General features: G+C 49.3%; 1 protein-coding gene across 1 annotated transcript; it reads left to right on the top strand.

Moving 5' to 3' along the window:
- Positions 1 to 3418: 3418 nt before the first annotated feature.
- On the top strand, positions 3419 to 6607 carry FOXD3 (forkhead box D3). The gene has a single exon (XM_060276846.2). The coding sequence runs from the start codon at positions 4493 to 4495 to the stop codon at positions 5831 to 5833; it is 1341 nt and encodes a 446-aa protein (XP_060132829.2). The 5' UTR covers positions 3419 to 4492; the 3' UTR covers positions 5834 to 6607.
- Positions 6608 to 12951: the final 6344 nt, after the last annotated feature.

The raw sequence follows: 12951 nt of genomic DNA, 5'->3' as shown, positions 1-12951 counted from the left end.
GAAAGGGAGACCCAAACTTTCTGTCCAAAAGAGGGGGGTTTTCTTTTCTTTTCTTCCCTCCCCCGCTCCTCCTCCTCCTCTCTTTTCTTGCGCCTTCTCCCCCCCCCCTCCGCATCAGATGGTAACACTGATTGAACAAGAGATTAGCACAATAGATCTCTAATCGAGGGGAAACGTTTCTTTTCACGCTAAGCACCGTAATTAATGGTATGAATCAATTAATTTGACTTTTATTGTGTCGAAAGGAAAAAAAGCGCAACAAATGAAAGCGAGGCTTTTTAGCGTGGGTTATGGCGCATTTTGTTTTCTTCCATTCTCCCTCCCCGTTTACATTTCCCTGAGAGATTTCGGGGAGTGAGGATCTCTCCCGGAGATCTCCAGCTCAGTGGGGTAATCCTGACTCTGGGCAGAGCTCAGCCAAAGGGACAACTTTTATTTTAAAGACCCCAGGAAGAAGGAGGAGGAGGACGAGGAGATCCTACTTAGGAGTTCATTATTCCTTTCTTTAAAAGGAATCCTGTTGTGTGGATCGCAGATGCTATAAAATAAATGGGCTGCACTCTTCCTAACTCCAACTCCTCGCAGAAAAAAGGAAGAGTTTATGGACCGGATTGACAACATTAAAATTGGGATCATTTGAAGGAAACATTTTTTTAAAAAAAAAAACCCGAAAATCAGTAGAAGCGAATGTCATCCTCACCAAAAGAAAAGGGATACGCGGAATTGGGCGAAGCACGGCGGATTTTCACGCACACACCCCTTCATGGATTTCTTCCAAGCAGGCATCTCATTACCTCGCCGCCCTGATCAACACCTCAGCGAAAAGATAACATTTCTCCACTGCTTTTGATCGATACTTAGAAATACACTAACGTCCAGTCCTTTTTCCCCACCGCGACCCAGAGAGCAAGTTCGTACTTGAGTTCTCTTTACTGTATTAAAAAGAAGTAAAAGCACGTGATGAGGGCTTGTGGGTTGGGTGCTGGCTTATTTTAGAGGAGTTTCTTTTAAATCCTTTCCTTTACAGAAATTGGGGGGGGCGATTTGAGGGGGGGGGAATAAAACAAAATAAAATAAACCCAGACGCAAGCAATGTTTTCTGAAGGACCCTCCAGCTCGGCTTCATTTTACCTTCGTGTTCATTTAGCAGATCAAGTTACGCTGGAAAAAAGGAGAGAGAGAGAGAGAGAGAGAGAGAGAGAGAGAGAGAGAGAGAGAGAGAGAGAGAGAGAGAGAGAGAGAGAGAGAGAGAGAGAGAGAGAGAGAGAGAGAGAGACCTTCCAGGCGGCCGAGGAAAAGCCCCACCTCCCCGCAAGCCAAGAGCTCAGCAGTTTCGAAAACTTCGAATTGCCCCCGTTTCCCGAATAGGTGAAACAGCGAACGCCTATCCCCTCTCGTGTGAACCATAGCTGCCAAGTTTTCCCTTTTCTCGCGAGGAAGCCTATTCAGCATAATGGAAAATCCCTGAAAAAAAGGGATAACTTGGCAGCTATGGTGTGAACAAACAATTCAGAGGCAACATACACACAGAAAATTAGATTTACTCCTAAGGCTTCCCCCCCCCTCTCTCCTGCCCGGTTTCTTTGGGTTTAGTAGAGGAGGGAGACGGAATAAATCAATCATGTATTTTCCCAGTGCCACGCGTGTAATATTCGCCCCTCGATCTCTTTATTCCCCAGTTTAGTTCCCCATCGCGACACCCTCGCCTTAGCACCTTCCCCGTGTCCTTACAAAGACTGACCCACATTTTATATATATATTGCTGGGGTGGAAATCGCTTGGTTTGTCTGCAAAATAATATTCATATACATTTTATATATATTCATATACATTATGTATATAGTTATAACTATATAGCTATAGTTATCTATCTATCTATCTATCTATCTATCTATCTATCTATCTATCTATCTATCATCTATCTATCTATCTATCTATCTATCTATCTATCTATCTATCATCTATCTCTATCATCTATGTATCTAAATTAAATCTGTGTCTGTATTTCGCTTTCTGGTTTATTTGGAAATCTTTGAAGACTGTCCTTCCCCCCCCCCCTCATCCAATTCCCTTTTTTGTGACGATTGTTGGTGTTTGTTATCCACATCGCCTCCCAACTAACAGGCGATTATTGCAACAATACACAGGATGAACAAACACAAAACAAAGCCACCCACGGAGCGGGCTGTTTCCTACCTAAACCCGAAGTTATTGCTCTCCATTGACATCGGTGACACAAGAAAAGGAAATAGGAATTTGCAACAAACTTTGACGACTCCCTCTCCCTCTCCCCAGCCTTTCTGCTTTCTTGGGAGAAATCCCACCTTGATCGGAGCTGAATGGAGCTTTTTCATTCGCACACAGCTTCCCCCCCCGCCGCCTACCCCATTTCCTACTTTTGCATATGCTAACGCACCATCCTTTCTACGTCGTTAACACCTCGCCAAAATAATACCAGTCACAACAAAGCCACCAGCTAAAGATTTCTGCATTTACAGGTTTTTTCTTGGTTTTTTGTGTGTGGTGCGTGTTTTGTTTTTGTTTCTGTTTGTTTTTGTTGTTATTTTACGTCTTTTTTGCTTTATTTCTTCTCTGCAACTGACCTAATAGATTAATCAATAGCTATTTTCTTTATCTTCGGCTCCCAGCTGATGCTGCCGTTGTTTGGGAAGCTGAGGGAGGAAGGGGAGGAAATAAAACCCATGGGGGGTTGTGATTTTCACAGACCAAAAGTAGTTCTGGTGGTGGTGGTTGGTGTGTGTGTGTGTGCGCGCGCGCGTGTTCTCAAAATAAATTAAAATAAATTAGTAAACCAGTGGCTGGTCTTTGGTCCTGGCGATGATCCCTTCAGAATTTTGTCCCGGCCTGTTTAGCACAGCTGAAGATTCCTTCCCCCTTTTGTTATCTTACATTATCTTATTTACTTTGAGAGAAAGAGCATGGACTTTTTAAAAAGAGCAACTCCTTCGCCGTTCGCAAAATTTCAGCCTTTTAATTTTTATTCTATTGATAGATGCGTAGATGGAATAATTTTAGCGCTCCTTTCGTTCCCAACAGAAGAAAGTTGCCGGACGTGATTGTTAAAATGAAGGCAGTGCAAAGAGGGGGCTTGTGAGTGTCTCTGTGTGTTTTTCACGTGGCAAAGGTGCTTTCTCTTTTTCTCTCTTTCTCCCCCCCCCCCTCCCGCCACCACCAGAGCCTCCCTGAAGGGGCTGCACTGATAACTCGGCTGCGATCGAGAGGGCGCGAGAGCCGCTGTTGTCCCTTTGTTGACAATTCCGCGCAACAACTTGAGTTTTGCCTGGCTTGCCAGCGGGGCTGCACTGACGTCAGGGAACCACGTGGCCCCGCCTCCTAGTATATCTTGCACGAGAAAAGTAATCTATCAGGCGAGCCTTTTTCAAAAGGGACTTTCAAAGTAGCCAACGACCCTTCCTCCTCACGCCCGTCGCTTCCCCCGCCCTCCTTCCTTCCTTCCCTCTCTCTTGGCTGCAAATACACCACCTCTTCCCCCCCCCCCGCAACACCACCACCCTAAACCTTTAGAGGGAGGGGGCAAGAAAAGAAGGAGTGAAAGGGCAGGAAAGAGAGAGGGAGAAACATCCTTAAAAAGAGGAGAGAGAGGTGGAGAGGAAAGGAGGTGTATATTGAAAAGTAGGGGGTTATAGTCAAAGCCTGGAGCCGTGGCTAGAGCTTCCCAGCCCCGCGATGGGGAGAGCGGCTCGACAGGGATCTAACCTGCAGCGCCGCCGGCACTTCCGATGACTTGCGAGCAGGAGCAGATCGCGCGATCCCTCCGGCCGGGGACAACCTCGCCGCCCGGGCGCTCCGATGCGCGCTCTCCTGCCGCCTGCGGAGACGATTCCCCGACGAGAAAGAAGCCCTGAAGTGATCCCAGCCCGGAAGAGGAGCCAGGCCAGGAGTTGGAGCGGAGAGCAGCTTCAGCCGCCTTCCTCCTCCTCCTCCCCTCCCACCCGACGCCACCCCCTCCTCACCGTCCTCGCCTCCTCCTCTTCCTCGCCGCCGCCGCCCCGTCGCTGCTGCCGTCGCTGTCCTTTACGGAGGGGCTGGTGGGGGAGTCCCTCGCTGCCGCCGCAGCCGCTAACAGCATTATCCTGATCCTTGATCGGAGAGAAACAGGGAGACGCGGCTGAGCGATCCCTCGGAGAGGACTTGGAGCTGTTCCCAGATGCCTGCCCAGGGAGAAGAAGGCGCCGAGGCCGGCAGCTAGAGGAGGAGGAAGAAGAGGAGGAGGAAGAAGAAGGAGGGGGGAGGAGCAGGAGAGAGGGGGGAGCCTTTTCCTCTGCCAGCTCCGCTACCTGTTGGAGACGGATCTTCGAAGGAGGGGGACTGGATTGGCTCCCGGGTGCCTGGCTGGCCCCCACCCTACCTCGTTTTGTTTTGTTTAAAAAATATTACTAGCAGTATTACTCGCGATATTATTTTTATTAATCCCCGCTATCCGTCTCCTGCCACCCTCCCGCCAGCGGTGATGACCCTGTCCGGCAGCCTGAGCTCCAGCGACATGTCCGGCCAGGCTGTGCTGACGGCCGAAGATGTGGACATCGACGTGGTGGGCGAGGGAGACGAGGGAATGGAGGAAGGAGGAGGCGGCGGGGCCAGCGACGCAGAGGCCGGCTGCAGCCCCAGCGCACTGGCCGCGTCATCGGGCTTGCCCGTCCAGCTGGTCCTCGACGAGGCGGCCGCTGCAGAGCTGCTGCTGGCCAAAGAGGCAGCGGAGACGACGACGACCAGCGGCAGCAGCAACGGCGGCAGCCCCGTCGAAGAGAAGCTGGCCGGCGAGGAGGGAGCGCCGTCGGGGGGAGCGCCGTCGGTGGCCTCGGCCGCTGCTGCTGCCTCCAGCGGCGGCAAGCCCAAGAGCAGCTTAGTGAAGCCTCCGTACTCGTACATCGCCCTCATCACCATGGCCATCCTGCAGAGCCCGCAGAAGAAGCTGACGCTGAGCGGCATCTGCGAGTTCATCAGCAACCGCTTCCCCTACTACCGGGAGAAGTTCCCCGCGTGGCAGAACTCCATCCGGCACAACCTGTCGCTCAACGACTGCTTCGTCAAGATCCCCCGCGAGCCGGGCAACCCGGGCAAGGGCAACTACTGGACGCTGGACCCGCAGTCCGAGGACATGTTTGACAACGGCTCGTTCCTGCGCCGGAGGAAGCGCTTCAAGCGGCACCAGCAGGAGCAGCTGCGCGAACAGACAGCGCTCATGATGCACAGCTTCGGCGCTTACAGCCTGGCCGCCGCCGCCGCCTCGGCCGCCGCCGCCGGGCCCTACGGCAGAGCCTATGGCCTGCCCCACGGCGCCTACCCGCACCCGGCCGCCGCCCTGCAGTACCCTTACATCCCCCCCGTCGGGCCCATGCTGCCTCCCGCCGTGCCGCTGCTGCCGTCCAGCGAGCTCAGCCGGAAAGCCTTCAACTCCCAGCTTAGCCCCAGCCTGCAGATCCAACTCAGTGGACTCAGCGCTGCCGGATCCGCAGCCGCCGCCGCAGCCGCTGCAGCCGCCGCCGCAGCCGCGGCCGCATCGTCGGGGGTGAAAGCCGAGCCCAGCAGTCGGCCGTCGTTCAGCATCGAGAACATAATCGGCTGCGTCGGCGGGCCGGCCGCTACGTCGTCGGCCGCCAGCGCGCAGACTTTCCTCCGGCCGCCGGTCACCGTGCAGTCCGGCCTCCTGGCGCACCAGCCGCTCTCGCTGGCGCGGAGCACGGCGGCCATCGCACCTATCCTCAGCGTGCCCACGAACATTATCTCGGGACAGTTCTTACAGCCCGCCGCCTCTGCCGCGACCGTGCAGGCGAAGTGGCCGGCGCAGTAGGCTCGACGGGGCCCCCGCGGGATGCTTCCCCTCTCGCGCTCCTGCTCTTAGTACGGTTCTTGGTTTTTTTATAATAAGAAACGGTCGTAAAGATTTTCTACCCGACGTCGCCGGAGAGAGCAGAGACTACGAAGAAGAACGGAACACGGCAAAGTCCACGGACTTCTTGGGACTCCAGTCGCTTGCTCCTGGACGGCGCCCTCTTGGAGGCCGAACCGTTGCACGGACGCTTCTCCAGCGCTTAAAAAATCTCGCGCTCCCGCTCACACGTACAAAAAGGAATGCTGTGTCTGTCTGTGCAGGTAAAAAAAAAGCCCAACGCTCAAAAACTCCACGGCAAAGTACAGTATTTGTACATATTTGTATTCAGGCGAAAGCGGGAGGCAAAAAAACTGGCTTCCCTTTTGCGGTTTTTATTTTTTTAAAAAGGAGCCACATTTGTGGGGGAAATAAAGGAAACGCGCGCTCGCACGCAAAGGATTGGGAGCCCCGAACTTTCACTTTTGTTGAAGGTTCTTATTCTCCTCGGTCGTTTCCTTCGGCAGGGGAAAAATAAGCCCGAACACACACCTGAATAATGAGGGGAGGCATTTTGATTTTGGATAGGAGAAAAAGAAAAGAACAAAAAGAAATCGAGCAAAAAATGAAATACTGTAGGGGAATTCCCCTATCGTTCCATTATAGAAGTCTGTTTATATATGAATGAATATATGTATTCTAAATGTTATCCCTTCCTGTTGTACACAGCTTTGTAAATAAATTTTTAAAACGGTGCTTTTGGTTGTTGACTTCCTACTTATGGGAGCGTGTGAAATCACTCGAGGCAGAGGGGATGCCGTGGAAAAACAATTTCGCGGCGCCAGGTAGGAAGTCGAGGACCTCAGGTGGGAGAAGATTCAGTTTAAATCGCTGGGATTCGCTTCCCCGCAAAGGTGGGCATTCCGATGCCTTAAAACGGAATAGGAGGAGGGTAGTTATCATAGATTCCACGAAAAATATCGCCCTTAACATTTTTAAAATAATGATGATGATGATGATGGAAAACATATAAAGCCAACTTCCCATTTAAATACCTGCAAAATTACGCACTGCGAGTTTTAATTTCGCAAATGATCTTATATACAGATTTTAAGATCTCAGGTTACTGGAAATGCCTTCGTTAATAAAGCAAGCCGGACCAGGGTTGTTCGCTGAGGCCAAATTGTTTCTCGGTGGTGGTGGTAAAAGGACAACAACCCCCCCCCCCCTCCACAAAGCTATAGGAGAGGAAATCGAATCAGCAGTAACAAATATTAAATTAAGTTTTCCATTCTCATCCAATAACCGGCTAACTTTAATTCTCCGCCAAGGTTCCTTTTCATTACCCAAATAATGCATTTCCTCCCGCTTTTACAGCAGAGGAAAAGGCGTCAGGCTTCCCACCTGCTCGACGCTGAAGGTGTGGGTCGCTTTGTGCGATGTCTGGGAATAAACCTGGGGTTTAAGTCCAGGTTTTCGAACTGAAGGCTTGGAACGGTTTTTGCCCCCCCCCTCCTGAAATAGAAGCAAAGGTATAGGTCACAACCCAGAATCTGGCATCAAAGGGCACCCACCTTTGTGAATGAAACCTCCTCTTTTAACAAACAGCTACGCGGTGAGGTTGCGGCGCGATGGAAAAAAGAAGGTGTGCGTTACAAACCGATCATCGACGAAAAAAAAATGTATTGAAGCAGGAAATCGTGCCTTTTTACTGTGTCCAATCGGGTAAAGACGTCTCTATAGCTATTCCTATATATCAGTAGCCTTGTAGATAGAGATTTGTGACTAGAGAAATGGGGATATTTGGGGTCATATTTTAAGTCACGGAAGGGCCTGGCGAGGTGGTGGGGAGGGGAGCCATTTGACTCAATGGGCGCCTTTCCCCTTGACTTTCTGAGAGTGCAGATCCCACCCTAAGGCGTGATATAACCATTTTGGAGCTGACTTGTTTGCATTCTGAAAGAAAGGGTAGGAAATTTGGGTATATAACTGATATCTCTATCTATCTATGTATTATATATACATGGCAGTGGAAGTGCAAATGATCCCTCCTTCTTTGGAACAAAACATTCGCTTTGTCAGTTGAGGGAAGGCAAGGATTTTGTTCTGCTCTGTCCCTGGTCAGGAACGGGCCTTGCTCGGTTTCCTTTAACGCAGGCAAGAGGCTGGATACTCGCCTGGACGCGCCTTTAAGAAGGGCTGCTGTCCTTGCCTGGTGCACAATTTGTTTTCCAGATAAACCATAAATATTATTCCACCCTAAGTAAACATTTAGACCTCGGGATATGTGGACGAAAATAAAGTAAGCTGCCTGGTGACGTGGGGCGGCGGGGAGGAGGCGGAGAGCGAGTGCTTGAACTTTATAAATAAGGACCTGCTAATCATTTGACACTCCGAGGCAAACAGGCAGCTCATCCAAGCGGGCGATTAGGTATCAGCCGCTTTTTCAAGCAGGTCCCTACATGGAAGCACCGTGTGTGTGTGTGTGTGTGTGTGTGTGTGTGTGTGTGTGTGGCCACGGGCCGCCGTGGCCTCCCATTTTCGCTCCCTTCTGCCCCCCCCTTACCAAAATATTTCTCTCTCTCTCTCCCCCTCTCTCATTCCCCTCTTTCCCTTTAAAAAAAATCTCTCTGTCTGTCTCTCTTTTCCTTTTATTTTATTTTTTCTTCCAAGGCCAGAGAAACGGATTTAACTTGCTCGGTGCGCTGCTGCTGCTTCTCCTCCTCCTGCCTCTATAAAAGTCACAAGTTGTTTCACAGTTGTGTCTGGCTAATCGGTTTTTACACAAACAGCAAATGGTCCGTGGGTTGTGCAAAACCCCGGTCTATATTTAGCTGATACCCCTGGGAAAAGAGGAAGGGGGCTCTTCTTGAATTCACGGGCCGGCTCGCCGTTGCTGCTGAGCCAGGCCTTCGCCATGACATTGGATAACAGAGGGCTCATTCCAGCCCTGATCCTTTGTTACTTATAAAATTACTCCCTTCATATTTCCGCGCATAGCTCCAATACCTCGCGGCCCTTGCGGAGGGGACGCTGTGTGTGTGTGTGTGTGTGTGTGTGTGTGTGTGTGTGTGTGTGTGTGTTGAGGGTCACCAGAAGCCTTTTGGTTTAAAGTGGAATAAGATCCACGCAACGCAACATACCCAAAGGCGTCCCCGGGAATCATCCGGAGGTAGAAGAGAAGGAGGGAGGCAAGGGAAAGAGAGCCGTCAGCTTTCTGCCCAATTGGCTCCGCTTGACAGAAAGGAAAGGGGGGAGGAAAACCTCGAGACTTTTCTGCTTGGACCTGCGTGCAAGAGAATATATAGGGCAGGATAATCTGGAAGGACATTGCTGCTTGGGTACCAGGGACCAAGGTGTAGAGTTATGGGAATTTCCAGTTTCAACAGAAATTATAAAACAGCGCGTGTGAGCAATATATTTCTCTCTGTTTTTCTCCTTCTGCGTGTATCAGAGCAGCTTCTTGATCCGAGCAGGAAGGATCGGGGATCCAGATCGAGGCGCTTCTCCTTCTTAAGGGATCCCCGCTCTCTGACCAGCTCAGAGGTGGATCCTTTGAGTTAAATTGAATCCTTCTCCACGGCGTTAGGTTGTGTCCAAGCTTCTGGGAATAGTTAAGCGCTCGGTATTTGCATTCACAAACCTAAAAAAACCCCAATGGCTGGTGCCTGTGCTGTGCTGAAGGCCACAGGAAAGCGCATTTGGAATTATTATTGTTAGGCATAAGGAGCTGTGGAGAGAGAGAGAGAGAGAGAGAGAGAGAGAGAGAGAGAGAGAGAGAGAGAGAGAGAGAGAGAAGGGAGGGAGGGAGGGAGGGAGGGAGGGAGGGAGGGAGGGAGGGAAGAGGGCGGCCATTGATGTTAACGGGCGGCAGGAATCCGGGGGAAAAGTCCGAAGAGGCCGGCAGGTGAAGCTCGACTCTGGAAGAATGACAACCTTGTAGTGGCGGAGTGACGCCTCTAGGGGGCTTTTGTCGTGCGCAGAGTTCTCCTGCTCTCTTGGATCGTTGCCTTCCAGAAAACTGGGACAGAAAGAAGCGTGCCTCATTTTATCCTTGAATCTTGGGCTGGGGCGTCGTCAGATCATGGCAAGAGGAGCAAGATAACTTTTCATTTTAGGGGCTAAACTGGGGGAGAATCCCAAGGAAAGCCACGAGAAGATGACTATCGTTGTGATAATTCAAAGATGGTCATCCTTACGCGGCTTAACTGGGGAGATGTGCAAGACATGGGAGGAGGCGGATACAGTTGGGCAGATGCTCGGATATAGGCGGGAGGGGAATTCTGGGGAACAGATAATCGATCTCGAATGCTAGGCATTGATTTCGCAGAATATATGCCCGTTTGCCTTCTGACCCTTCTGAAGCGTCAGTCAATGTCAACAGGGACGTCATATTTTCCAGGATAGACACCGTACCTGGGTGTTTGTGTTTCATCTGGTTTGAATGGGGGAAGGAATGTTAGGTGAGTAGATGCATCTCGGTACACCCTCCCCCCCCCAAAAAAAAGTGCTGTGGAAGAGTAATAGTTACAACAAAAACAACCCAATTCTGCTCTTTTCGTTGGTTGTTGCATTATAGTAAGCGCGGGTGTAGGGGGCGATAGAGAGAGTAGTATCTTGGTCACGTTTAGGACCCCATTCCCAGGACCTGCCCATAACTATGGAAGCAAAAGACAAGGCAAATTCTTCCCAATTCCAGCAGTGCCACCAACCCCCTAAAAAAAGGCCAGCCCCCCCCGTAACAAAAATCATGGCTACGCCCATGCCACGACCCCCAAATTCTCAGAATACCAGAATTTTTCATTTTCTTGTTCTTCCATTTTCTCTTCTCTGCCATCCACCAGCCCAATTGTTCAACTTAAACAAATGCCTGTTTTAACCAGACATGACACTCTGTCCTCTGGAGCATTTTCAAAGTAACAAGATAATGGGTGGTGTTCAACTAAGTCTTACTCAGATCAGACCAATTGAAATTTATGGACCTAACTTAGGCAGGTTCGTTAATTTCAGAGGGACTGCTCTGAGTAAGACTTAGTTAAACATCACCCTTTTATTTGTTTATTATTATTATTTTGTTACATATATCCCCCTTTTCCATTAAGAATAATCTTGCTAACAATAAAATCCAAACAGATAATAAGTCAGCAGCATCCCAATAACTCTCACAGTAAAGTCAGACCCAGTTAAATAAAACAGTTATAACAAGGATGCAGATTAACCACAGAGCATTGAAGAAAAACACATCACCTCTCTGGCAAAACATCTGTTTAAATAATATGGGGTTTACCTGTGGAAAAGTCGGGAGATTTCAGCAGCCTGGCAGGCTCCTTCAGGAGAAGAGAATCCTTCAGATAGCCTGTTCCCAAGCCATTTAGGGTTTTATACATTATAACTAATGGGGTGTGTGTGTGTGTGAGAGAGAGAGAGAGAGAGAAGTCTAGCTGGGCCAACAGTTGGCGATGGATTGTGTCTTAGTCATTTCTCCCTTTTGGATTCTCCCGTGCTGAAGCTAAAAGACCTTACCTGGTGGCTCAGCAACTGAAGTAAAGAGACATTAGGATGAAGCTTATTTGGAGGGCTTGGAATTTTTGGAAAGAGGCTATTGGTGCCCCCACCTATACAAACTTTGGGACAAATTGATGGGAAAAGCTATGGCACTTTTAATAGAGTCCATGCCACCCAAGAACACGCACCTCGGCTCTTAGGATATACTGTATATGGAAAGTGAAATGTCATTGCTGCCCTACATCTCTAGGGCTAATCTGGGAGGGCTGGTGTGTGGAGGAACTTGTATATAGAGACCCATAGAGTTGTGTGTGTATGCATGTTGGGGGGAATCAATACCTTTTTCTTGCTAATAATAATTGGGATGGGGGTGGCTTTATTATTCTCAATTTTATGCAGCTATTCCATTAAAAAAACACATTAACTGTAATGTAGAAGGAGGGGGCATTTAGCCACCTCTCTCACCCTTTCTAGGCTACTATGCAGCCTCATATTGAGTCAGGCTATTTTATTTATTTTTGTTTATTTTATTTATATACCACCTTTTTCTTCCAAAGAGCTCAAGGTGGTGTAACATGGCTCCCCCCTCCCATTTCATCCTCACAACAACCCTGTGAGGTAGATTAGGCTAAGAGACGGTGACTGGCCCAAAATCACCCAATGAACTTCATGGCTGAGCAGGGATTCAAACCCTGGTTTCTCATGTCCTAGTCCAGCACTCTAACCATTATGCCACACTGGCTCTATTGGTCCATCTAGCTCAGTCTTCTGGGAAGGCAGGAAGGGGCCTGTCTCAGCCGTGCCTGGAGATGCCAGGGACTGAACCTTGGACCTTATCGTTCATGCAAAGCATGTGCTGCCTTCCACAGCAACAGCCAGCCTCTTCCCAAGCTGTTAAGTTACATATTTTGCTTGTATTGCCAGATATTAAAAGCCTGGCCTATACAATCTGCATAATCAAGTGAAAAAGCCTTTCCTTGATTGTACCACTTTAGGTTGCAGGTGGAGGGATTTTATACCTGAATGTGTGAAAAACCAAAAGGGGTAGAAAAGGCTGTAAAAGGATCTTCCCCCAAACTGGGTGAATTGCCAACTTAAGCTGGGTTATGTACACAAGTATAAGTGGATCATCCTGGGGGGGGGGACCCTCATGATTTCACATATATTGATAGTGTTTGAACTAGCTACGAACTAGTTAGGAAAGAAATAATTCGGGTCATGGCTCTATGAAAAAGGCAAAGTCCATTCAAGGGATCTTTAGGGAAAGGGATGGAAAATAAAACTCGGTGCTGATATTCTCTTGTGCAAATTGATGGCACACCCACATCTGGAACACTTTGTACAGATCTGGTTGTCCCATCTCAATAAAGAGATCGCAGTGCTGGAAAAGGTACAGAAAGGGGAAGGCGAAATCATCAAGAGGCTTAGAGAAGCATTCAGTTTAAAGCAGTCATCTCCTATGCTAAATATATTCAAATACTGTGGATATTAATATGTGCACATGTGTACCTGCAATATTGCAAGCAAGCCCCAATACCCAACCAAATTGAGTGGCTGCAGAAAAAAAACCCACAGAATATTCAGGTAGGCAAATC

The sequence above is a fragment of the Zootoca vivipara genome, chromosome 7 (assembly GCF_965207765.1).
Source record: "Zootoca vivipara chromosome 7, rZooViv2.hap1.1, whole genome shotgun sequence".
Lineage (NCBI taxonomy): Eukaryota > Metazoa > Chordata > Lepidosauria > Squamata > Lacertidae > Zootoca > Zootoca vivipara.
This window is presented reverse-complemented; position numbering and strand designations above follow the sequence as displayed.

Coding starts and splice junctions, on each gene's coding strand:
- FOXD3 (XM_060276846.2), top strand. CDS start 4,493: ATGACCCTGTCCGGCAGCCTGAGCTCCAGCGACATGTCCGGCCAGGCT.